The sequence below is a fragment of the Labeo rohita genome, chromosome 15, assembly GCF_022985175.1.
Source record: "Labeo rohita strain BAU-BD-2019 chromosome 15, IGBB_LRoh.1.0, whole genome shotgun sequence".
Taxonomy (NCBI): Eukaryota; Metazoa; Chordata; class Actinopteri; order Cypriniformes; family Cyprinidae; genus Labeo; species Labeo rohita.
This window is the reverse complement of record NC_066883.1, coordinates 33355731-33380558: the sequence shown is the minus strand read 5'-3', so window position 1 is coordinate 33380558 and position 24828 is coordinate 33355731. Positions and strand designations below refer to the sequence as shown.

At 33.6% G+C, this 24828-nt stretch overlaps 3 protein-coding genes across 3 annotated transcripts; all 3 read left to right on the top strand.

Annotated features, from left to right (window-relative positions):
* Positions 1-5840: 5840 nt before the first annotated feature.
* On the top strand, positions 5841-8477 carry rps5 (ribosomal protein S5). The gene is made up of 6 exons (XM_051128867.1): positions 5841-5973; positions 6634-6741; positions 7432-7641; positions 7754-7882; positions 8158-8256; positions 8360-8477. Exons 2-6 carry the CDS (start codon positions 6634-6636, stop codon positions 8426-8428), a joined length of 615 nt encoding a protein of 204 aa, XP_050984824.1. The 5' UTR covers positions 5841-5973; the 3' UTR covers positions 8429-8477.
* Positions 8478-8911: 434 nt separating this feature from the next.
* lypc (ly6 domain containing, pigment cell) lies at positions 8912-11010 on the top strand. Its single transcript, XM_051128869.1, has 3 exons — positions 8912-9267; positions 9679-9798; positions 10061-11010. Exons 1-3 carry the CDS (start codon positions 9216-9218, stop codon positions 10267-10269), a joined length of 381 nt encoding a protein of 126 aa, XP_050984826.1. The 5' UTR covers positions 8912-9215; the 3' UTR covers positions 10270-11010.
* Positions 11011-11396: 386 nt separating this feature from the next.
* msh5 (mutS homolog 5) lies at positions 11397-23648 on the top strand. Its single transcript, XM_051128870.1, has 25 exons — positions 11397-11590; positions 11815-11917; positions 12009-12132; positions 13544-13624; positions 13740-13793; positions 14099-14220; positions 14289-14398; positions 14473-14508; positions 14600-14682; positions 15813-15858; positions 15948-16086; positions 16197-16259; positions 16343-16471; positions 16573-16645; positions 17181-17290; positions 17875-17955; positions 18243-18330; positions 18429-18615; positions 18697-18823; positions 20712-20861; positions 21083-21157; positions 21243-21386; positions 21499-21636; positions 23122-23195; positions 23273-23648. The coding sequence occupies exons 2-25, from the start codon at positions 11834-11836 to the stop codon at positions 23382-23384; spliced, it is 2430 nt and encodes an 809-aa protein (XP_050984827.1). The 5' UTR covers positions 11397-11590; positions 11815-11833; the 3' UTR covers positions 23385-23648.
* The last annotated feature ends 1180 nt before the right edge of the window (positions 23649-24828 follow it).

The following is a 24828-nucleotide window of genomic DNA, read 5'->3' as shown; positions in this document are numbered from 1 at the left end:
CGCTCTCGGCTTTCCATGTACAGAAATACGCATTTTCTTGAAAAAATCAATTCGCAGATGTAAATAGCCATCACAAAACACACGTTCACTGATTCACCACTTTCATACTAATTGCAACAGGAAATAACAAAGCAAAAAATATTGTAAATTACTCTGAAGGCTATAATAATGTATACATATAATACTGTATATATTGTTAAAAACAAATTCTTTAAAATATATGGTTTACATACATTATGATGTTTATATACTTTATGGAGAAGAGAATTTAATAAATGTAGGTAAAAATAAATGCTGAAGCAGGCCCATGATAAATAAATAAATAAATAAACAAATAATAATAAACTAATTTATGCATAAATGCATAATTCATTAAATAAATAGTTGTATTTATTTATTTATGCATTTAACGATGTATTTATATTTTTAACATTTATTTAATGATTTAATTTTGAGTAATTTGACCCTCCATACATGATTCTGATTGCTCAAAATATTTACAGGAACTTTAAACTTTAATTATATATTAATTGTTCAAATTGTTGCTATAAGAAATTTTTATTTTTTTAAAAAAAAGAGAAAAAGATTAAATATTTACAGTATTTTTGTAATGGAGTACAATATTGTTAAAAATATCATGATAGATAAATAAATTAATGTATGCATACCTAAATGCATCAATAAATATGTGCATAAATAATTAAATAAATAGTTTTATTTATTTATTTATTTATTTATTTATGCATTTAACAACTTATTAATATTTTTCAACATTTATTTAATGATTTAATTTTGATTTGGCCCTCCATGCATGATTCTGATTGCTCAAAATATTTACAGGAACTTTAAACTTTAATTATATATTCATTGTTCAAATTGTTGCTATAAGAAATGTTTATTTTAAAAAAAAAAAAAGAGAAAAAGATTAAATATTTACAGTATTTTTGTAATGGAGTAAAATATTGTTAAAAATATTTTTTTTAAAATATATGGTTTACATATATTAAAATATGATGTTTGTATACTTTATGAAGAAGAGGATTTCAAATAAATTTAAGTAAAAATAAATACTGAAGCAGACCCATGATAGATAAATAAATTAATGTATGCATACCTAAATGCATCAATAAATATGTGCATAAATAATTAAATATTTTTTTTTTTTATGCATTTATTTATGCATTTAACAACTTATTAATATTTTTCAACATTTATTTAATGATTTAATTTTGATTTGGCCCTCCATGCATGATTCTGATTGCTCAAAATATTTACAGGAACTTTAAACTTTAATTATATATTCATTGTTCAGATTGTTGCTATAAGAAATTTTTATTTTTTTTTAAAAAAGAGAAAAAGATTAAATATTTACAGTATTTTTGTAATGGAGTAAAATATTGTTAAAAATAGTTTTTAAAAAATATATGGTTTACATATATTAAAATATGATGTTTGTATACTTTATGAAGAAAAGGATTTCAAATAAATTTAAGTAAAAATAAATACTGAAGCAGACCCATGATAGATAAATAAATTAATGTATGCATACCTAAATGCATCAATAAATATGTGCATAAATACTTAAATAAATAGTTTTATTTACTTATTTATGCATTTATTTATGCATTTAACAACTTATTAATATTTTTCAGCATTTATTTAATGATTTAATTTTGATTTGGCCCTCCATGCATGATTCTGATTGCTCAAAATATTTACAGGAACTTTAAACTTTAATTATATATTCATTGTTCACATTGTTGCTATAAGAAATTTTTTTTTTTTTTTTTTGGAAAAAAAAGAGAAAAAGATTAAATATTTACAGTATTTTTGTAATGGAGTACAATATTGTTAAAAAATATTATTTTAAAAATATATGGTTTACATATATTAAAATGTGATGTTTGTATACTTTATGAAGAAGAGAATTTCAAATAAATTTAAGTAAAAATAAATACTGAAGCAGACCCATGATAGATAAATAAATTAATGTATGCATACCTAAATGCATCAATAAATATGTGCATAAATAATTAAATAAATAGTTTTATTTATTTATTTATTTATGCATTTATTTATGCATTTAACAACTTATTAATATTTTTCAACATTTATTTAATGATTTAATTTTGATTTGGCCCTCCATGCATGATTCTGATTGCTCAAAATATTTACAGGAACTTTAAACTGCCATTTCCTTCATTTAAATTATACCAGTAAAACACAGTGAAAGACAAAATAATTTACTTTTTAAGGGAGTTGTATATTATAATGTGTTTTGATTTTTAATTGTAATCAATAAAGCTTTAAATAAAGTAAATTTGCTCTGCAATTAGTACAAATTGATTTATTGTCATCAAATTTACAAAATAAATTTTCCTGTAAATATTTTCAGAGAAAATCCTAAGCAAAATGGATGAATAAATAAATAAGTTAATTAATTAAAATGAGTAAAATACGTGTTATTTACAACATTTATTTTATATTATTCTATTGTCTTTTAGTAGTTAGCATTTTAATTAAGATTATTTTAATCTAACTAAATGTAAATCATTTTAACATTTATTGTGACCCACTGGAAGTATGCTGAGGCCCCCTAAAGGGCCACTGGTTGAGAACCTTTGTACTCATTTTCAAAGCAAAGTGGTATAAGCTCTGCCACCTTCTAATGGTTAAAAATACACTTCAAACAAACAACCACTAGAAATTTAGAACAACACATTGTTCTAGACAGAATGATGAACAGGATGTTTATTTGTAAAATGGCCCACGCACAGGATACGTGGTTAAGGTGCGTCTGGGAAAATGTTTTTCCTTTTAAATCTAGAAATAGCTTCTGTTGAAACAAATACCTGCCTGCATGCAAAAAAGTGTGAGACCACAGCACAAGTGTGTGTGGCGGTGTTTAAAGAGAGAAATGTCGCTTTATTTCATACTGATCACAAAATCTGAAAAAAATGTTATAAAACTATGGCATGACATGTTAAGTAAAACTAGATGAGTAAAGTTTGAGAACAAACTTTAAGTTGGCTTGAGAAAGCCTAGCCTGAAAGTTTGAAGCAGTTGTAATAGTATGGAAGCAGCTAGCATGATTTAACACATTGCTTACATGATTTAACATGTTGTTAACATGTTTTAGCATGATTAGCTTACTGCTTGTATTTTTATAGGCTGATTACAATGTTGTTAGCATGATTAGCATGTTATTATCATAATTTGCAAGTTACTAGAATGTTGTTAGCATGATTAGCCTGATTAGCAAGTTGATAGCATGTTTCACACATGATTAGCATGTTACTAGCATGCTTCTAACGTGGCTAACATGTTACTAGCTTGTTGTTAACATGTTTCTAACATGATTAGCAAAGTTGCTAGCATGTTTCTAGCATGATTAGCATGTCGCTAGCATGTTGCTAGCATGTTTCTAAGATGATTAGCAAGTTACTAACATGTTGTTAACATGTTTCTAGTATGATTAGCATGTAACTAGCACGTTGATAGCATGATTACCAAGTTACTAGCATGTTGTTAGCATGATTAGCATGTTACTAGCATGTTGCTAGCATGATTAGCATGCTACTAGCATGTTGTTAACATGGTTAGCAAGTTACTAGCATGCTGCAAGCTGATTAGCATGTTGTTAGCATGTTTCTAACATGATTAGCATGTTACTAGCATTTTGTTAGCATGTTTCTAACATGATTAGCATGTTGTTTGCATGATCAGCATGTTACTAGCATGTTGCTAGCATGTTTCTATCATGATTAGCAAGTTATTAGCATGTTGTTAGCATGATTAGCATGTTAGTAGAATTTTGTTAGCATGTTTCTAACATGATTAGCGAGTTACTAGCATGTTGTTAGCATGATTAGCATGTTACTAGCATGTTGCTAGCATTATTGGCATGCTACTAGCATGTTGCTAACATGATTAGCAAGTTACTAGCATGCTGCAAGCTGATTAGCATGTTGTTAGCATGTTTCTAACATGCTTAGCACGTTACTAGCATTTTGTTAGCATGTTTCTAACATAATTAGCACGTTGCTAGCATGTTTCTATCATGATTTGCAAGTTATTAGCATGTTGTTAGCATGATTAGCATGTTACTAGAATTTTGTTAGCATGTTTCTAACATGATTAGCATGTTACTAGCATGTTGTTAGCATGATTAGCAAATTACTAGCATGTTGCTAGCATGATTTAGATAGCTAGATAGATTAGAAATTTGAAAGTCTGGTTTATGAAAACCGTAAGCCGGATCAGTTAGAAAAGATAGAGCACACCGAGTCAGACCAGTCTGAAGGTCTGGGCCGAGTTTGGTGGTTCTAGCTTGAAAGCTCTAGGAGGAGGTAGAAACCGAAATTTGGCTCAGAAGTTTAAGAAGTTTTAAAAAGTTTTAAGTTTGGATAGTTTTCAGAAATAGTTTGAAGTTGAAAGTAGTTTTAAAAGGTTAAAGTTTGAATGCAGTCTGTCAGATAGATAGATAGATAGATAGTTAACATGTTAGTATGATTCTAAAACTAGCAACAATACCATTAGCAAGTTACTAGCATGATTAGGAAGTAGTTAGCATGTTGTTAGTCTGTTTCTAGCATGATTAGTATGTTGCTAGCATGTTTTAGCAAGATGTTAGCATATTGCTAGCATGTTTCTAATGTGATTAGCATGTTGCTAGCATGTTTCTAGCATGATTAGCAAGTTGTTAGCATGTTTCTACCATGATTAGTGGGTTGCTAGCATGTTTCTAGCATGATTAACATGTTGTTAGCATGATTAGCAAGTTGTTAGCATGTTTTTAGCATGATTAGCGTGTTGCTAGCACGTTTCTAGCATGATTTGCATGTCACTAACATGATTAGCAAGTTACTAGCATGTTTCTAGCATGATTAGCAAGATACTAGCATGTTTCTAGCATGATTTGCATGTTACTAGCATGTTGTTAGCATGATTAGCAAGTTACTAGCAGGTTGTTAGCATGATTTTAACATGATTAGCAAGTTACTAGCATGTTGTTAGCATGATTAGCAAATTACTAGCATGTTGCTAGCATGATTTAGCTAGATAGATTAGAAATATTAGAAATATTAGAGTGGAAGCTTAAACGAGTCTAAATGGATTAGAAAAGGTTTCTGGGAGTTTAGATTTGAATTTTGTCAGTTGAAGTTTGAAGAGTGTTGCTCATTTGAACATTCCGTCAATGTAAGTCTATGGGATTTTTGGTGGTTTTGAAAGTCTGGTGAAAACCATAAGCCGGATCAGTTAGAAAAGATAGAGCACACCGAGTCAGACCAGTCTGAAGGTCTGGGCCGAGTTTGGTGGTTCTAGCTTGAAAGCTCTAGGAGGAGGTAGAAACCGAAATTTGTCTTAGAAGAGGAATAATAATCTTAAATAGTAGATCAGTAAATTGGCTTTCTCAAGCCAACTTAACAAGTATTGCTATCTGTGTGTAAACAGCAACCTCTATTGTAATAAAATAAACAACTTTTTTTTAATTTATGGAAAAAATAAGTTAGCGTTTGTTGCTAAATTGACAAAAGCACACAAATCATGATATTAAACTGTATTAGACTATATTTAGATTACTCATGTCTCAAATGTTTGTTACATGGTTGTACTTATAATCTCTTATAAACTCTAAAACAGCGAACTCCACAGAAAATGAATTTAAAAAGTTGCTAATTTAATAATTCGCTTTGATGAGGCTGATGAGCAACGTTTTCTAAAAGTTATATACACTGACTATTTCTTAAAATAGAAATTATTTATTTTTTTATAATTTAGGAAGGTTATATTTTTGTACTTTATTTGTAGCAAGTACCAGGCGGCGATAATTCCCCAAAGACGTTCACAAGAGAACGCAGAAGAAGAGCGCGACTCGGAAACGCATTGAGCGGAAGTAGTTTTTTTCTCGCTCCTCGTGTCGCTCTTCCTTTCCGCCTGCTCGAGTGCGCCATTCACACACACGCTGCGAAGGTAACGATGAAAAAACTGTTTTAAAGCTTTAATACCCCTTCCACACTCATCAAAGTACACTCATCTGGTTGTTAACATACTTATATTTACATTTTCACCCATATTTGTTATATATAGCTTGTCAAAATAATGAATTTGAACGTGTTCTGAAAGCGGTATATGAGTCCGCGGTTTCTCCATTAGAAAAGACCATGAGCGAATCCACACTATTCAGTTCTGTGGCAACTTGTTTTTTATTTTTGACATAATGTAATAGTTGATTGAATCTTGGTAGCTGTGTTATTGCGGTGCTTCGCCAGAAATTTAACATGTTTAGAGTGCGTTTAGGTTGTCAATAGTTTGTGGTCATATTCATGTGTTCAACATGGAGACAGATCGTGGTAATCATGTTCTTAAGTGTCAACGTATGTCTGAATTGAAGTTTTTCTTTGAAAAATATTACTTTTTAGGTTAATTTTATAGTGCATTAGGATTGCATTGTTTCTATATGAAAAATGATTTCGATACCCTTTTCTTACTGGATTAAACGGATTTAGCATTTCAGTTGCCTTAGTTATTTTGGTCACGTGTCTGTATATTTTTTTTAATTTTGTGTATTTATTTCGATGTTTTGTAGACACTCTTATATACATAAAATGATATTCTCGTTTGGTTTGATAGATGGCTGAAGATTGGGAGGCTGTACCAGCTGTTGCTGAAACACCAGAGATCAAACTCTTTGGCAAATGGAGCACAGATGATGTGCAGATCAACGACATCTCCCTGCAGGTATGTGTGAAACATTCATAAACAACATTTTTTCTGAGAATTGACTTAAAAATTGACTTATTTATCCATTAGCCTTGACTTGAAGCCTTAACAGAAAATAGTAAATTTTCCCCCAAATAGATTTTTTGTAGACAAAAGATAGAAACATCTACGAAAAAGTTTGCATATGTGCATCATATTTAATATATCAGGCTTTCATGGCTCGTAGTATGATATAATTTGGAGCTCATGCGTAGAGGAAGAGACATCTTTCTCTATGCATGTGGATTTATGAATATTATATAGCTCTAGTTTTTATTGTGGTGGACCAAACTGTGAAATACAATTAGGAGATGTGCAGTAACATTCATTAGTCGTATTCAATGCTTTTAATGTTTTTAAAAATGTATGATTAGTCAAGTAAATCCAAGTTGCATCAGTCCTGTAAGTGTACATGCACACTGAAATATTAGTTGTTTACTTAATAAAAATCATTTAAGATTTCATGGCAAAAAGACATGTCATGACCTTAAGAGGGTGTTTTTAGAATTATATATTATAGATGTACGTAATAAAAATATAAACTATATTTCGGCAGATTATTTTTCAGTAACATTTTGATTGTGTTGGTAATCACTGTAGAAATGCACATTACTGATATAAAACCATAGGGTTGAGCAGATTAACATGTATTTCTCTCTCTTTTGTTAGGATTACATTGCCGTGAAGGAGAAATATGCCAAATACCTCCCTCATTCCAGCGGCAGATACGCAGCCAAGCGTTTCCGTAAGGCTCAGTGTCCCATTGTGGAGCGCGTCACTAACTCCATGATGATGCACGGACGTAACAACGGCAAGAAACTGCTCACCGTCCGCATCGTGAAACACGCCTTTGAGATCATCCACCTGCTCACCGGCGAGGTGAGGCGACACTTTTACGCAGATTTATTAATGCCTGGTTGCCTTTTATGGTTTATCAAATTATTTCTAAGATGTTGTAACTTTAGTAGACAATGTTTTATTTCCTTTCCAGAATCCTCTGCAGATTCTGGTGAACGCCATCATCAACAGCGGCCCTCGTGAGGACTCCACTCGTATCGGACGTGCTGGAACCGTGAGGAGACAGGCTGTTGATGTGTCCCCTCTGCGCAGAGTCAACCAGGTCTGATTTCCCAACTTGATGCTACCTAAATAGTAGTTTATCTATTGGCTGACCTTTTTTTGAGTGAAGAATACCAGTGAAATGTTCACGAGACTAAGAACATGACATGAAGAAAATACATGTTGACTTTTAAGGGAATTGTCATAAGTTAGGATGCTTTTAGTAGCCCAAGACACTCTATTAAGCCTTTTTAGACTTGGGTGGACATTCACAGGAAACATGGAGCATAGAAATGGCAGGGGAAGATTTGGTCTTATTGTGTTTTATGATTTCAGGCCATCTGGCTGCTCTGCACTGGTGCAAGAGAAGCTGCTTTCAGGAACATCAAGACTATTGCAGAGTGTCTTGCTGATGAGCTCATCAATGCCGCCAAGGTGAGATTTGATTGGAGTTTTATTTTTGCTACGTTATTACAAGTTATATTTTACAAATCTTTTTATTTGACTGTTATTAAAGTGCTCTTTTTGTCTGTTGCAGGGTTCCTCCAACTCTTACGCCATCAAGAAGAAAGATGAGCTGGAGAGAGTGGCCAAGTCTAACCGTTAATCTCCATTTTGTATAAACTTGGATTACAATAAAGGAAGAGTGAAACCTATTCTTGTCCCGTTTTATTTTTTTAAAATGATTCTGTGCTAATATAATTGCTGTATTTAGAGTCCGGTTTTGGTGTTCTTTTTGGATGATGTACCTCAGAAAAAAGTTTTTCATGTGTCCCAATGTAACTTGGTTATACGAGCTCAAAAGTATTATTTTTAGGCTAATTCTGTACACTGTTTGTAGAACATTTTCTACCTTGTTTTTGATCTAAGCTGCCTTGAGGAATCTCAGTTTAGTTAAATCATGATTTTTGACCATCTACAGTCACAAGACGCCTAGTCATTTGACTTTCCATCCTCTCTCCTGCATGTCTTTCATTAACATATATTCTCTAATCAAATTCATGCTGCTGCTCTGCTCCTGCCAGCAAAGGCATCAGATCAACGTTAAGATTATAAAAAAAAACACTTATTACATATTTAAAGGTAAGCCTGCTTTTTTTACGGTGTGGTGTGATGCTAAGTTTCATCTGTCTGCGTTGAAATTAAGTAATAGGCTATTCAGAAACCTCTGCTGATAATGTTTGACCTTAGCTGCATCAAGCAGCTGCTGAAACCTGATTGAATTATGTTTCAGGGTGGGGAGACTTTTTTTTTGTTTTTAAGGGGTGGGTTAGAGGAAAAGATGATAATCTACTGCTTCTGATTTGAGGGTCAGATCAATGATAATACAAACTGGACCCTTTTGAACTGTAAAGGAGTTACGCTGATTAATTGGAGACCAAGAAAATCTAAACATGTCTCAGATTTTTAGATTCATTCTCTTCTTTTGTCTTCTGCCATCTGTGGGTAAGTGAAAAATAAGTTATTGCTGTCATTGTTTTTTTTTTTTTTTTCCACATTCATTTTATTATAACAGTTTAACCGTAAATTAGATCTGAAGTTCAGTTCCAACTAAATGAACTGGAAATATACACTCCATAAAAATAAATCTAGAAATAAAAATGCCACAGAGGAACTATTTTTGGTTCCAGAAAGGACCTTTCAGTAAACAGTTCTTAAAATAACCATTTTGAAGAATCTAAAGAAACTTTCTCCACTTTTCTGCACTTGAAAGGGTCCATGGATGTTTCTTCATGGAACCACCAATGTCAATATAGAACCCTTTATTTTTAAGAGTGTGTATATATATTATATTGTTACATTGTTTGTCTTCTACTATGAATGTTGTAATAGTTCTCTTCATCTGTTCTCTTGTAGTTCCTCTGTTCTGTTATACATGTGTTTTTCCTTCTATCTCACCACTGGATTGTCTGAAGTTCCCTACCAGGTGTCCACCGGGTCAGCTCTGTCTTTCTAGCAAAGCTGTAGGACAGCGTGGTATGTAAATGTAAAATTATCTTTCAGTCTGTGATGAGCAAAAATCATTGTGTGCTTGATTTAATTTAAAGCAGCGAGAACTGCTTCATATTCTATAAACATTTATTCATACCTTTGCACATCATTGTGCATTACTTAAATGAACATGAAAAGCTTTAGTGAAAAATGCCAGAACTGATTATACAACATTATTAATGAATATACATGGGACTTTCACATTCTGTGTGTCTATGCATGTCATGGTGTAATTTTCTTTGGACAGGGGACTTTCAGGTCGTCTTGTATGAAAAGAGCTGTGTTCTTCCTGCTCTGTGTGGACTAACAGGAGAGAAGTTTGCAATGGGTTTGAACTTCACTTTCACCAATGATTGCTGTGATACTCTTCTCTGCAATGGTGTCTCAACCAGTTTTGCTTTCATCTGGTCCAGCACCCTGCTCTCACTACTTCTGACATTGTTTTATTCACAGTAAGCTTAGCTAGTGGACTCGGTTATAAAAAATCAATCAAAATGTAAAAAGTAAAAAAAAAAAATTGGAGTAATTGGAATAATTGCTATGTAAATGAATGTATTCTTATTCTTTTTGTCATCATAACAATCCTAACAAGAAGAGTTAAGTGTTTTATCAGCATTTCATTATGCATATTTCAAAAATATCCTCCTGACTTCCAGGAAAAAAAAAAAAAAGTTTTGTGAATTTTTCATGTCTTTGCAAGAAAAAAAAATGTAAAAATTAATTTTTTGAAAAATTATATTGTATTCAAATGTTATGATATGTCCTCTTTGGAGGACACCTGTTTTTTTTTTATACAGATAAATAAATAAATAAATAAATAAATTAACTAAAAGATAATAGACATGAAAAGGCAAACACTTTATGATTTTTGTTTTAATCACAAATCAATTTTTATTTTTTTATACCAAACTTTATATAAAGATGATTCTCAACTGTTATGAAAGATAACAGAATTATTTGATATGCCATTTTTTCTTTATGCAAAATGTGTGTAAAATGGCCAAAAATGGGTATCTATATTAACTGTATCTAATTTGTATATCAGTGTGTTTTTGGGGCAACATGTAATGAAAAAAAAAAAATAGTTGTAATGATGGTGGAATTAATTTGCACGGTTTTCATGATAACTGATAGTTCATTGGAATACTGATTTATAATTTCTTTCCCTATTCACTTGTCTCCCAAAATAAACATGCTTTAAGGTGTCCTCTACAGTGGACATGAAATTGATGTCCTGTTTTTTTTTTTTTTTTTTTTTTTTTTTTCATATTTTGATTTGTCACCTCATAACATTTTCCTGAGATGTTGATTTATGGCAAACAACTTGAAAATGAGTCTAATTTAAATGATCATTACAAAATATGGCCATATTTCCATAAGCGTGTTAAATTTGATCACTAAATTAATGTCAGCCATTTTTAAAGACCAAAGAGAGGGAATGGTCATAGTCAAACCTCCTAACGTTTAGGATATCTCTGAAAATCATCTTTACAGGACATCCAGACTTAAAACTGTGGCATGTCTCAGAAAAATCGCTAAAAAATAACGTCATCTACGGAGGACAAAACTAGCTGGTAGTTAGGATGATTTGGATACATTTATATTAAAATAAAAATGAACTTTTTGTGTCTACAGTGTTTTTTTTATTTTATTTTTTAATATATCGGAAGAAAGGCCTTTTTGTAAAAAAAATAAAATAAAATAAAAAAATAAAAACAACAACAACTATCCTGCGCGCGCCTCCGCGGTGCCTCACTTGGCGCGCTTTTGGTCTGAGGTAAGTTAAAAAAAATAAAAATAAAACGGCGGATATCCTATCTTTTGTGCTCCTTATTTTAGATAGATACTCGACGTCAAACTTAAGAAACTCACCTTAGAATTTCCTCACGTGTTGCCTGTTTATTCACCCCCTATTTTCCTCAGGATTAAGGATTTAGTCAATAAGAAAAGAAAGACGCTGGTCGCTTTACTCATTTTTTTTGAATTTCTTCAACTCTACAGTGTTTTTGCGTAATGAAACATGTCTGAAGGCAGTATTTTACTAGAACCAGAAAGCAGAGCTTTGAGTATCAATGAAGATGAGGAGGATGAGGGAAACCCTGAGGTAAATGATTGTTATTGTTCAACAACATCTCGTTTCTAACGTACTTATTGCGTTAGTAACACAGTGGTGTCTCCATTGTGTTTCATTTTAGATATTTCTGAGTGTATTTATTCAACAAGAAAAAATTGGACTAAGCTTCTATGACAGTAGCGATTGTACGCTGCATTTTATGCTGGACACGGTGGACAACAGCGACCACCACCTGCTGCATAGAGGTAGTACTGCACCTCAAATGCACACCGATGTCTGTTGCATTTTCATGGGTGTACACTACCAGTCAAAAGTTTTTTAAAGAAGCCTCTTCTACTCACCAAGCTTGCATTTATTTTATCCAGACAATTTTAAAGTAATTTGACTATTAATACAACTCTAATTGAATAGAATGTCATTTATTCCTGTGATTTCAAAGCTGAATTTGTAGCATCATTACTCCAGTCACACAATCCTTCAGAAATCATCCTAATGTTCTGATATGCTGTTCAAAACACATTTACTATTATTATGTTGTAGTAGATTTTTTTTCAGGTTTCTTTGATGAATAGAAAGCTCAGAAGAACAGCATTTAACTGAAATAGAAATCTTTTGTAACATTATAAATGTCTTTATCAAATATCAGATAAATGCTGATCTTTGGATCTTTCTATTCATTAAAGAACCCCCCAAAAATGTACTCACCTGTTTTAAATAATTGTAATATTCATAATAATAATAATAAATAAATGTTTCTTGCACAGCAAATCAGTATATTAGAATGATTTCTGAAAAATCATGTGACACTGAAGACTGGAGTAATGATGCTAAAAATTCAGCTTTAAATCAGAGGAATAAATTACATTTTACATTTTTTTTTCAAATAGAAAGCAGTTATTTGAAATAGTACAAATATTTCTCAATATTAGTGTTTTTGCTGTACTTTGGATCAAATAAATGCAGGCTTGCTAAACAGAAGAGACTTTTTTAAAAAACATTAAAAATTGCGACAATTTAATGCGTCCTTCACTAATAGCTGCAATTGGATTTATACCTAAATTCACTATCCTGCTGGTTACAACTGTAACCATCAGCTTGTTTACTCATTCTTTGACCACACTACACAAAACTAAATCATTGTAAATTTATATATGACTACTAGACACCTTAAAGATAACCAAAAATCTTTCATATCTTTATGTAAACATATTTTACTAGCCTTTTATTTAGAAATTTGAACGCAGTCATCAACTTCTCCTGGTGCCAACAGAAATTAAACTGCTTTCGTCATGTGACAGTTTGAACTAACAATGTGAAACTGCACATATTTAATTGAGACCCTTTATTTTTTCCATATTTAGAGGAAATGCACTAAAACATCAGTAAGATTTTTAGAGCTTTATAAATGAAAACCTTCTTTACGGTCACTATTTTCACTATTACGGTGGGATGGGTTAATACTCTTTTTTGGTCTTTCTGCCACACTACATTTGAGCATTTACATTGAGCTGTCTCTCCCGCTGCTTGTTTATTTATACATTGTCTTGAATGCACAGTTGGATCTGCCAGAATACTTGATTTGATTGATTGTAGATGCATTGGTTGAAGAATGCATGCTGTATTTATTTTTTTAAAATCATGAATTTTCTGTTTTAGTTATACAGGAGCTGAGTCCAAACGTTGTCATAACAAGTGCCAAACAGGAGCGCAGCTTGACCCAGTTTGTCGAAACACTTGGTAAACACTTTAGTTTTGACTAAATCATTCATTTTGGTGCTTGCCACAGATAATCTGGCTTGATCATTGCTTCTTTAGTCTATCAAACAGCTGTCTAATTTTGTTTCTGTTACAGAATCAAATTGTGAATATAAGCCTGAAATAGTCATGTTTCCAAATGCAAACTTTGGTAAGTACTTTCAGATAGCTTTTTTTTTGTTCTACATCACAATTCAGAGGAAAGAGAAGTTTAGAAGGATGTTCATGCTGCACTTTTACTCACATTGAAAGTGGATGAAGATGCTGTTGAACTTCAGAAAGCTTTTATCTGTGTAATGTTTTGACCTAGCTAGTCTTTCCCCAATATCTGTCAGTAATCATAAAAAGAAGCAGAGGTATTGTTAAATACTGCATGGGTGTGCATGAAATTTTGCAGCGTTGTACAAGCTTAGTAAAAAATGGTCACGGTAATTGATCCTCTCCCATCTTTTACAGGTCTGGAGATCAGCAAACAGCGACTTCTCTCAGCACACCTCCCGTCTCTCCCTCCCACCATCACAGAGAGCGAGAAAATCACGTATCTCTCCTCCTGTATCCCATTAGACTCAGTGCTGATGGTGAGACATCAGAGATGTTTTATGCTGACAAATAAATGGTCATATCATGACAATCTTTTCTGCTGTAGATGAGGTCAATAGGAGGGCTGTTGAAGTGTTTGGAGAGGAGGAGAGTTGGCTTTGACATGGAAGACAGCAGTACAGGCATTCCCATATTGCAGTTTTTGACTTACACACTGTAAGACATTTGTGTATCAATCACTTGTTTTTAATGTTTTTCCACTGAGCTTTATTTATTAAATTATTTTGCAGGAAGGATGTTGTGTATATCGACAGAGATACGTACAGGTTGGTTGTATGAACAGGTCCCTTCCTTTATTATTTATTTATTTATTTAACTTTCTGGAGCTATTAATACTTGTTTGCACTTTTTCCTCAGTGCACTCCACATCTTTAAATCTGATCTGCATCCTTCCGTCTTTAAACTCCAGTCAGGAGAGAAAGAAGGATTGAGTCTTTACGGTAAAATGTAATATTTTGTGCACCATTTACAGTTAATTCAATCCTGTTATGTTTTTGTGCAAGGGTTTTGAAACTGGTGTCCACAAGGGAGTGCTAGAGGATCCATGAATAAGTTCAGATAAAAATGGTGTATTAAAAATAAATGAAAACAAATTAATAATAAAACTAACCTTAAAATAAATGCAAAATTCGATTTAAATAAATAAATAAAATGTACTGAAATAAATAATTTGAATATATTTAAATAAAAAAAAATATGTCTAAAAGTGCAATAGTGAGTAGAAGAAATGCAATAATATGTGACCCTGGACCACAAAACCAGTCATAAGGGTCATTTTTTTTAAATTGAGATTTATACATCATCTGAAAGCTGAATAAATGAGCTTTCCATTGATGTATGGTTGATGTATGTTAGGATAGGACAATATTTGGCTGAGATACAACTATTTGAGGGTGCAAAAAAATCTCAATATTGAGAAAATCACCCTTAAATTAGTCTAAATAAGGTTCTCAGCAATGAATATTACAAAACAAAAATTAAGTTCTGATATATTTACAGTAGAAAATTTACAAAATATCTTCATGGAATGTAGTCTTTACCTAATATCCTATTGAATTTTGGAAAAAATAAAAATCGATAATTTTGACCCATGCAATGTATTTTTGCCTATTGCTACAAATATACCCATGCTACGTAAGACTGGTTTTGTTGTCCAGGTTCACATATAAACTTTATAGTGTCTAAATAATATTTTGCAGATATGTATAATATTAATTTAGAAAGTTTAAATTGGTAAATATATCTTTTAAAAGTGCTACATTATACATAAAAAAAAAAAAAAAAAAAGATGCAGATGGTCATATTTAGGGGTTCATGGCCTTTAAAACATTGAAAATGCCTGTTTTAGAGGCTAGTTGGAAAAGTTGAGAAGGCCATTACTTTATGGAAAGTTATAATTGTAAAAATGTAACTGATTGGATTCGTCTGAAAGATGAAAATCATGGGGTAATTTTCATTTTTGAGTGAACTATCCCTTTAACAAGAGCAGAACATCTGAATATACCCATGCTAAACTTTCCCATACAATAACAGTGAATGGGAGTAAATTCCCACGTTGTGTTTTCTGCAGGTGTTCTGAATCGCTGTCGGAGCAAGTTTGGCTCTTTCCTTTTACGGTAAAATTCCCTAGCAGATTAATTAGCACATTTAAAAGTATTCAAGTGGATGAAATATAGATTTCTTTTTTCTCCTCTGTTGGTCTCAGGCAGTGGTTCCACAGACCTACTCGAGATCTGAACATCCTGAAGAGACGACAGGAAGTAATCCGTTTCTTCACGTCCCCTCGTAACTTTGCTGATCTCAACACTTTGCAAAGTTGCCTGCGAAATATCAAGAACATCTCCGTACTGTTTTCAGGATTATATCTGACGCACAACATTGTTTAATCAGAGCTAAATTACACAACAACAAAACCCACACAAATAAAGTGACTCTTAACTTATCTTCCATACAGACGCTGCTGCACAAAATGTCTGTCACTAACCCGAAGGTTGTCATCTGGCAAAGTCTGTATAAGGTGTGGGTACAGCACTCAGCTAATTTATCATTGCCTATCCTGGCTTGTTTTTTTTTTTTGTCATTATGTTTCTCTTTTATCAGACAGTGTACAGTGCATTGTGCATCAGGGACACCATTCGTGCTGTCCCCCAGCCCATCCAACTTTTCAGTGAAATCAGCCAAAACTTCACAGATGATCTTTTCTACATCGCCACATGCATCAGTAAAGTGGTGAGGCTGAATAATATTTTATTTTCTGTTGCAATGGATGTTTATGTTAAATTATTGCTGGAGTAATGTGTTTGCTTTGGGTTTGTCATTCTCCATTGCAGGTGGACTTCGAAGGGAGTGTGGCTGAGAACCGATTCGTCATTAGACCGAATGTCGATCCTGTTATTGACGAGAGTGAGTGGGTTTTCACTGACTTTTCTTGAGTGCTGATGCAATAGTAACTAAAGGTGCACAATATATTGGCTGATATATTTTTTGCAGATAACTAGGAAAAATAAACTATTGTTTTACTATCCACCTTATTTTTTAATGTGAAATTAAGCTATTTTCAGTGAATGTCCAAGACATAAGATTCATACCGTCACTATAGGTAAATAACTAGAAGAATAATACATTACATTACAGTTAGCACACGCTTTTATCCAAAGCGACTTGCAGATGTTTTTTTTATTATTATTATTATAATAAATAAAAATAAAACAGATAGAATCGAAAAAGAATAGAGCAGGCTAGTGGTAGAGATGTTTTATTTTTGTTTGCTTTTTGTAAATTGTAATTGTAAGGAAAACAAGCAGTTAGTAAATTAGTGTGCAAGTCTAAAAGGGTCAAGCTTTTTTTGCGAAAACGCTGGTTTAAACTGCTTCAACTTTCAATTCTTTATTTCTGTTATATGCTATTTTAAATATTTGTTTTGTTCTCTTCTTGACAGAGAAAAGAAGGATGATGGGTCTCCCAGATTTTCTGACGGATGTGGCTCGTGCTGAGCTGGAAAACCTGGACCCACGTTTCTCCACCTGCAGCGTCATCTACATCCCCATGGTCAGGACGTGGTTAATGCTGCCCTCCATTCATTAAAGTGTGATGAGTAATCTAATTGTTGACACAGGGCTGTTAACATAAAGGTTGTGGGTTCAATTCCTTGTTGGGGCGACCCAGTAAATGAACATTCAGTGTGGTGACCATTGTGTCCCTGAGCAGGCCACTTGACCCCAGCTTGCTCCAGGATGACTGTTCTTGTAATTAGTACACTGCAGTGTAGCTGAATGACAAGCAGCTGTAAGGACTGTGCAGTAACAACTGCGGCATCCGGGTTATTTAATGGTGAAATAGGTTGCATTTAATCACAGAATTCAATGTCTTGTGACATTTCTGTGCCACCAAACAGAATTCCAGAAATAATGAATGTTTTAAAACAGATTTCCCAAACATGTCTAAAATCCTCTTGCTTCATTGATTGATTGAAAAGTCCTTTTCTAAACTCATGGCATTGGTTGAGCCATGTGTAGACATTTTGAGCTACTCAAACACTGCAGTGTTGAAAGGATAGAATCAGCCTATTAGTGGATGGATAGTGCTTATTTTTACAATAACATCCTTGTATTTCATTCTGTGTTGGATGACAGATTGGATTTTTACTGTCAGTGCCAAGATTACCCACCATGCTGGATAAACAGAGCTTTGAGATTGAGGGTCTCGATTTCATTGTGAGTATGCCAGTACTATTTAACACTTTTCAAAGGCAACACTGTATCAATTTCCTCAAATCTTCTGGTTAGTGTTTTTTCAAAAACCTTACCTACATTATTGCATATGGATCAAAGTGCTTCCTTTCAACAGAAAATCTTAATTGAAATCATGAAAACTAATAATAATTATAAAAATTTAATGTGCACACATGGAGTACATATCTCAGGCTTATTTGTCTTAGACTCATTAATGTATGAGGGTTGATAAGAGCTGATTTTTGAATTTCATTTATGGATTATTTCAGTTCCTAGCGAAGGACCAACTACATTACCGCAGCGCTCGAACTAAAGAGCTGGACAGCATGCTGGGAGACCTGCATTTTGACATCCTAGGTCTTTCTTTCTTTCTTTATTTACTTGATTAATTAATTAATTGCACAAAACATTTACAGTTATGTATGTAATCATGTTAGTTTTTTATTTTTTTTCAGATATGGAGATTGCAGTAATGAGGAAGCTTCAGACCTTAGTGCTTGAGCGAAGCGACTGTTTGTATAAGGTCATGTCTCTGTGTGCAGAGCTGGACTGTCTCATTGCTTTGGCTCAGGCCTCTCTGGATCACGGCTACTGCTCTCCAACTCTGACACCAAACCACAGACTGGCTCTGATTGAGTCACGGTACAAATCATCTCTTCTAATGAGATGCATTTTCTGATTTCTCTGTTCTTCTTTATATATTTACCCCTCTTTCTCTTTCAGGCATCCTTTGCTGGAGCTGTGTACTCCAGTATTTGTGTCAAACACCTACATCAGCTCTGAAACTGAAGGCAAAATGAAGGTTATTACAGGACCAAATTCCTCCGGCAAGAGCATCTATCTAAAACAGGCAAACACAGCAATAAACACTACAGACCTCATATTCATATAACACTGTACATAAGCTAATTTCTAAATAAATAGTAGAGTGTTTGCATGCTTTGGACTGCACATGCACATCTTAAATGAAATAAGAATAAAGTAAATAGATAGAAATTAATCTTGCGTGCCGGAAATAGTTATAAATACAAATATGACCATTGAGTGAACTGACTGCTTAAAATAGCTACCTGATGTTATAATGAAAACGTACCTGTGGGAACTTTTCCCAAGACGCAAATTATGTACCAATGAGCACGTCACTGCAGTTTCCAACAGAAATGAACACTAGAGGTGGTAAAACAGCGAGCAGTTGTAACTGTTTTTGTATACAGTTATGATTACAGCTTCATGTCTTTCGCTTTCCAGGTGTAACAAGCTTGCTTGCTAGCTCAGCCGGCATGGAATTGGACTTAGGATGAGGAATCCTTGGGTACGAATCCCATGAAAATACAACTCACAATGAAAGAGCTGAAAGATGAGAGATTGAAAAACAGCTAAAACGGCATTGCGTTTTTATGTCACATTCGCTTTTGTTCATACTATCGGGTAGGTTTAGGTGTAGTGCAGATGATTCGTTATTTTAAAATGTCACAGAGCATTAGAGTTATACCGCCACTCAATGGACATTTCAAGTCAGAGCTGCAGTTAAACCAACATCACATAAAACGTACCATATGTATGTTCATCTGTCCTGGAAAAAAAAACGAACACTCTTTTAGTGCCTCTCAGTGACCGTTTCACATCGAATATGTCACAAAACGTACATACAAAATAGTTCCTACAGGTGCGTTTTCATCATGAGATCATGTAATAAAATGGACTTTACCTAAAAATGGACTAAAGACAAGGTTCCATGACTCCATGTTTGGTAATAATACTAAATGTTGCCATTTAAAGGGGTCCTATTATGCTCATTTACAAAGTCTTGATTTTGTTTTGGAGGTGTACTAGAACATGCTCTCATGTTTGGTGGTTCGAAAAATGCATTATTTTTCACATAATTTACATTATTACAATACCTTTCTCCCCAGCCTGGCACAAATGGCTCAGTTAGTTCTGGGTTTGATGAAAGGGTTACTTCAGCCTTCTGAAAAATTAAATGTGTTGTGACTGGTTAACTGTCCCAGTGCGTTGTGATTGGTGAACAGCTTAGATGGTCTTTCAGTACTGCCTTGCCAAAGCAAGTTCTGTCTGCTCCGTTATAGTTAAGGCTATGTTAAGGTATAGTGAGGTAAGGTATGATGCTACAGTAGTGTTGGGTCGTATTGTCAATCTGCGAGATCGCTGATACATGATATTATCGTGCTAATTTTTTTATTATTTACATACTTAGTTTCATTGCCCGAAACCAGCTGCAGCATAAGGCTAAAAGCAGCCCAATGTTTTTAATATGACTTAATTTGTATTTAACATGACAACAAATTAATAAAAACATCATAAGTTACTAATGACAGTATAATGCGTTACAATTCCTTAGTCATTCAAAAAGCAGCTACAGAAAACGAGCAAAGAACATTGACATTATCAAAGAACATCATCACTGATTAGCCCTAGTCTAGTGCAAGTAAAAAACACTTGCGTTATAAGTGAAGCTATCTACACTATGATGGATAAATCTCTAATCACCTCTGCGAAAACAACGCTGTAGTCCAAAGGAGCCATTTGTTGTAGTTCTTGAAAAGGGATTTTTAAAAAATGAAATAAATCCTTTTGGAGTGGACTTCGACATTTGTAACTTTGTAGATCTTTTTTATGCCCAAACATTCACACCACACTCTGACTTAAATTCAAAATGTGAAAAAGCATAATAGGACTCTTTTAATCATTTTTTGTAACATGTTGTATGGTCTCTAAAGGTGGGTCTGATTGTGTTCATGGCACTGATCGGCTCAGATGTTCCTGCCAAAGAGGCAGAGATTGGGCTGGTGGATGGAATCTACAGCCGCATGGATAGCCGTGAGTCTATATCAGTGGGTCTGAGCACCTTCATGCTAGACATGAACCAGGTAAGAACATCACACCCTACTGAACACACACAAAGACCCTGTATACATCCATCCAATTTTGTAAAAGTTACCAAAGTGAGTCTCTCAGTCATGCTACTTGAAATGACTGTGTTTGCAAGGCAGCCATTCAAAACTGCCACTGATGAGTCACTGAAATATTTACATAGAGAATTGCAATATCATCCTTCGGATGTTTTCTAATAATTATAATCCCCGTCTAGATGAATCATTCCTTGAACCACAGCACTGGGGATTCTCTCGTCCTAGTGGATGAATTCGGTAAAGGAACCAACACTGTAAGTGTTAAAGAACCATGAGGAGCCAACAGGACTTATAGAAAAGCAGAAAGGCATTAATACTGTATGTGTGTTTATGATGCAGGTGGATGGATTGTCTCTCTTGACTGCATGTCTCAACCACTGGCTGCGTCGTGGGCCGCAGTGTCCTCACTTGCTTGCATCGACATGCTTCCACAGCCTCATACAGTTGGGCTTGATCGCTGATTCTCCGCTGCTAGCTTTACTGGTGCCACAGAAACATCCTATGACTAGAAAAGACATTTTTCATGAACCATTTCCATCACTGTGATTTCAAGACCAATAAACCAATTTATGCATTTTTGGTTTTTGTTTGGCAGACTCTAGAGACAGCTATAGAGGGAGAAGAGCTGGTGTTTTTGTACCAAGTAAAAAGCGGCATCTGCCAGTCGAGTTGCGCGGCTAATATCGCCACTCTGGCCGGCATTCCTGATGACCTGGTCAAGAGAGGGGTGGAGGTATGATACAGTCATTCCTACTTGTTATCCGCTACTTTTGACCACAAAGGTGTTCCATTGCCTCAGAGCTAAGAAAAATACGCTCTAAGAACATTTTTCTAACATTCCCAATCTGAAAACATTAAACATGTTTATAAATGCTGTTTCTTGATCATGTGAATGTTAAGTCACTATAGGCAAAAATGTTTTTTCATGCACTGCTCAGTTTTGAGATTTTGGGCTATTTGGCTTTTCGTAAACATGTAAAGTGTTTTTTTTTGCGCTTAATTTATTTGCATTCAGTTAAAATACATATCTTTAAAGGCTGTTTCTGCAAAATTAGCTTTTTTTATGCACTAAGCCAGAAATCTCCATTTCAATCGCACTTACATAAGCCAAACTTATTCCTATCTACAGTATACTTTGAAGGTTTTTTTCTTGTATATGCAAACATCCTCTGAACGTTCCCCCAGAAATACTGTGAAATTTGAATTATTGATGTATTTACACTACCTGTCAAAAGTTTTGGAACAGTAAGATTTGTAATGGTTTTTAAAGAAGTCTCTTCTGCTCACTAAGCCTGCATTTATTTGATCCAAAATACAGCAAAAGCAGTAATATTGTGAAATATTAATATTTTAAATATATTTCTATTCTATTTTAAATATATTAATATTTAAAATAACTGCTTTTTATTTGAATATATTTTAAAATGTAATTTATTCCTGTGATCAAAGCTAAATTTTCAGCATCATTACTCTATTCTTCAGTGTCACATGATCCTTCAGAAATCATTCTGATATGCTGATTTGCTGCTTAAGAAGCATTTTTATTATTATTATTATTTAAATTTAAATAAATTTAAAACAGTTTAGTAATTTTTTTTCTGTCTAAAGAAATTATAGAAATTATACTTTTATTTATCAAGGATCCTTTAAATTGATCAAAAATGACAATAAAGGCATTTATAATGTTACAGAAGATTTCTATTTCCGATAAAGCCTGTTCTTCTGAACTTTCTATTCAACAAAGAAACCTGAAAAAAATTCTACTGAGCTGTTTTTAACATAATAATAATAACATTAAATGTATTTTGAAGGGGCAAATCAGAATATTAGAATGATTTCTGAATGATCATGTGACTGGAGTCAACATGCTAAAAATTCTAATTTCACCATTGCATTGTTTTTGCTGTACTTTGTTAAGAAGAGTCTGCTTACTGTCCAAAAACTTTCAGCTGGTAGTGTATTTATTTATTTATTGCTTTTTAAATGAACATTTATCATTAACTATGTACTCATCCTTGGTGTTATCATGTTTATGTAACATCCTGCATCTCTGTAAATTCAAAGCTGCGGATATCTGCATGAGTTTTCAAGTTTAAAGTCTAACTTTGAGTAGCGATCTATCACCATTATCAGCACTAAATCATTAAAAGTGTGCATGCTGTTTAGTCACTTTTAGACATTATGGGATTTAATCTCCTAAATATCATCATCTATGCAGGTGTCAGAGTTATACAGAACAGGAAGAACAATCAGAAAGATGGACAGGCCATCTTCAGGTGAACAGAATGGGAGGTATGGGATGGTCTGAACAGTGTAACTATTATTCCTAAATTTTCTCCTGCTCCTACTTAAAGTATGTTATAATTTAGGTGTGTTGAGGTGGTAGAGAAGTTCCTCAGCATTGACCTGGATGACCCTGAGCTGGATCTAGATTCTTATTTAAAAGATGAGGTGCAGCCAGCTCTTGAAGAGGTGCTGTGACAACATCGAAGCTGATCTGTGGGACTGTTGGTCCATGTAGTGGAGATCAGTTCATTTTATTTCAAGGTTTATACATGCACATACACAAACATTTAAAGCTGATGGTTTGAATGATATCATATTTGCTCCTGTGTTCTGAATTGGAAATTTTTCAGCCTGTGGTATTTGTTCTGATTTTTTTTCCTCCTAAATCTTGCATTTCACATAGTTTGTACTTATTGTGCATTACACTACAGAATGCCTTTGAAATTTATACTTTGAGTTGAATATGAATTCCTCAGATTGATTCAAACCAATCTTTTTTTATCTTCTTGTGTGAATCATTAAAGTCATTTGTTCATGATTTGAACATACTAATCATGCTATGTGTTTGTTTTTGCAGCCAGTGAATACATTTCAGTAGAAAGGCATGTTCTCTTAGCATTACTTTGCAGTAAACAGACTTTTTTTTTTATTTTATCACTTTCTTTTCACAGGAGCACCGCCACCAAATGATGGTGCGGAAAACACAGCAATTATTAATTCTCAAGGGGGCTGACTTGGCTTCAGAGGACCGTTAATGAGTTTCCTCAAGTAATCAGTTGTCGCAGCATTAGAAAGAAACAACAACTTGCTCAGAGTTTATCAAATCAATTAAGTTCTCGAGCCATCTGTCGCAAGAGAACCAAAAAAAAAAGATCTGCTCTGGTAGGATTACCTTCTGTGTGGGAAACCGAGCAGATAGAGAACGCCCACTACAAGGACTTTAAATAACATCCACATTATTTGTTGCAGATTTAAAAGCTTTTTCAGTCAAGCTTTTCATGCAATATTTGTATTTTATATCAGCTTTATTTCAATTACAGCAAGCTAGTTCTTAGTTTTAGTTAACAACACTGTAGATGAATTACTTTTGATGCTGGATATTTAAGTGTAAATTACGTTACTAAGTTTTTCTATCCATTGTGAGCCAAAACGACTCGTCGAATCCCCCCCAAAAATCCAGAAAAACATCAGATTTGGCTACAAAAGACATGTGAGAGAGAGTCTAAGGTGTGGATAATTTGTACAAATTAGTTCAAGCGATCTATTGAGTTTTCTGAGTGCTATTGTGATGAGATATGTGCTGAGGTTTAGTGAAATGCATCTTCATCCACAAGTAGTAGTTGCTATACCATAATGAATGTTGAGGAAACAAATGATTGACTTTGTAATGCTTGTGCTTGGACAGAGGCTTCATTGTAGCTGCAATAAGTGCTGTTATTTTGCCATAATGACATAGCATGTGCATCGGCTAAGTCAGCAAAACTGACACCGTTCATTTAAATCATTAAACATATCTGTGATGATGTAGCACATTTTATACAACAGCTGCTTTGTCTCTTAGATACTTCATTTGGATTGAAAACTACCAAAACAACATCTATAATGAATAACAAGATATTTGGCTGTTTATACTGTAGTG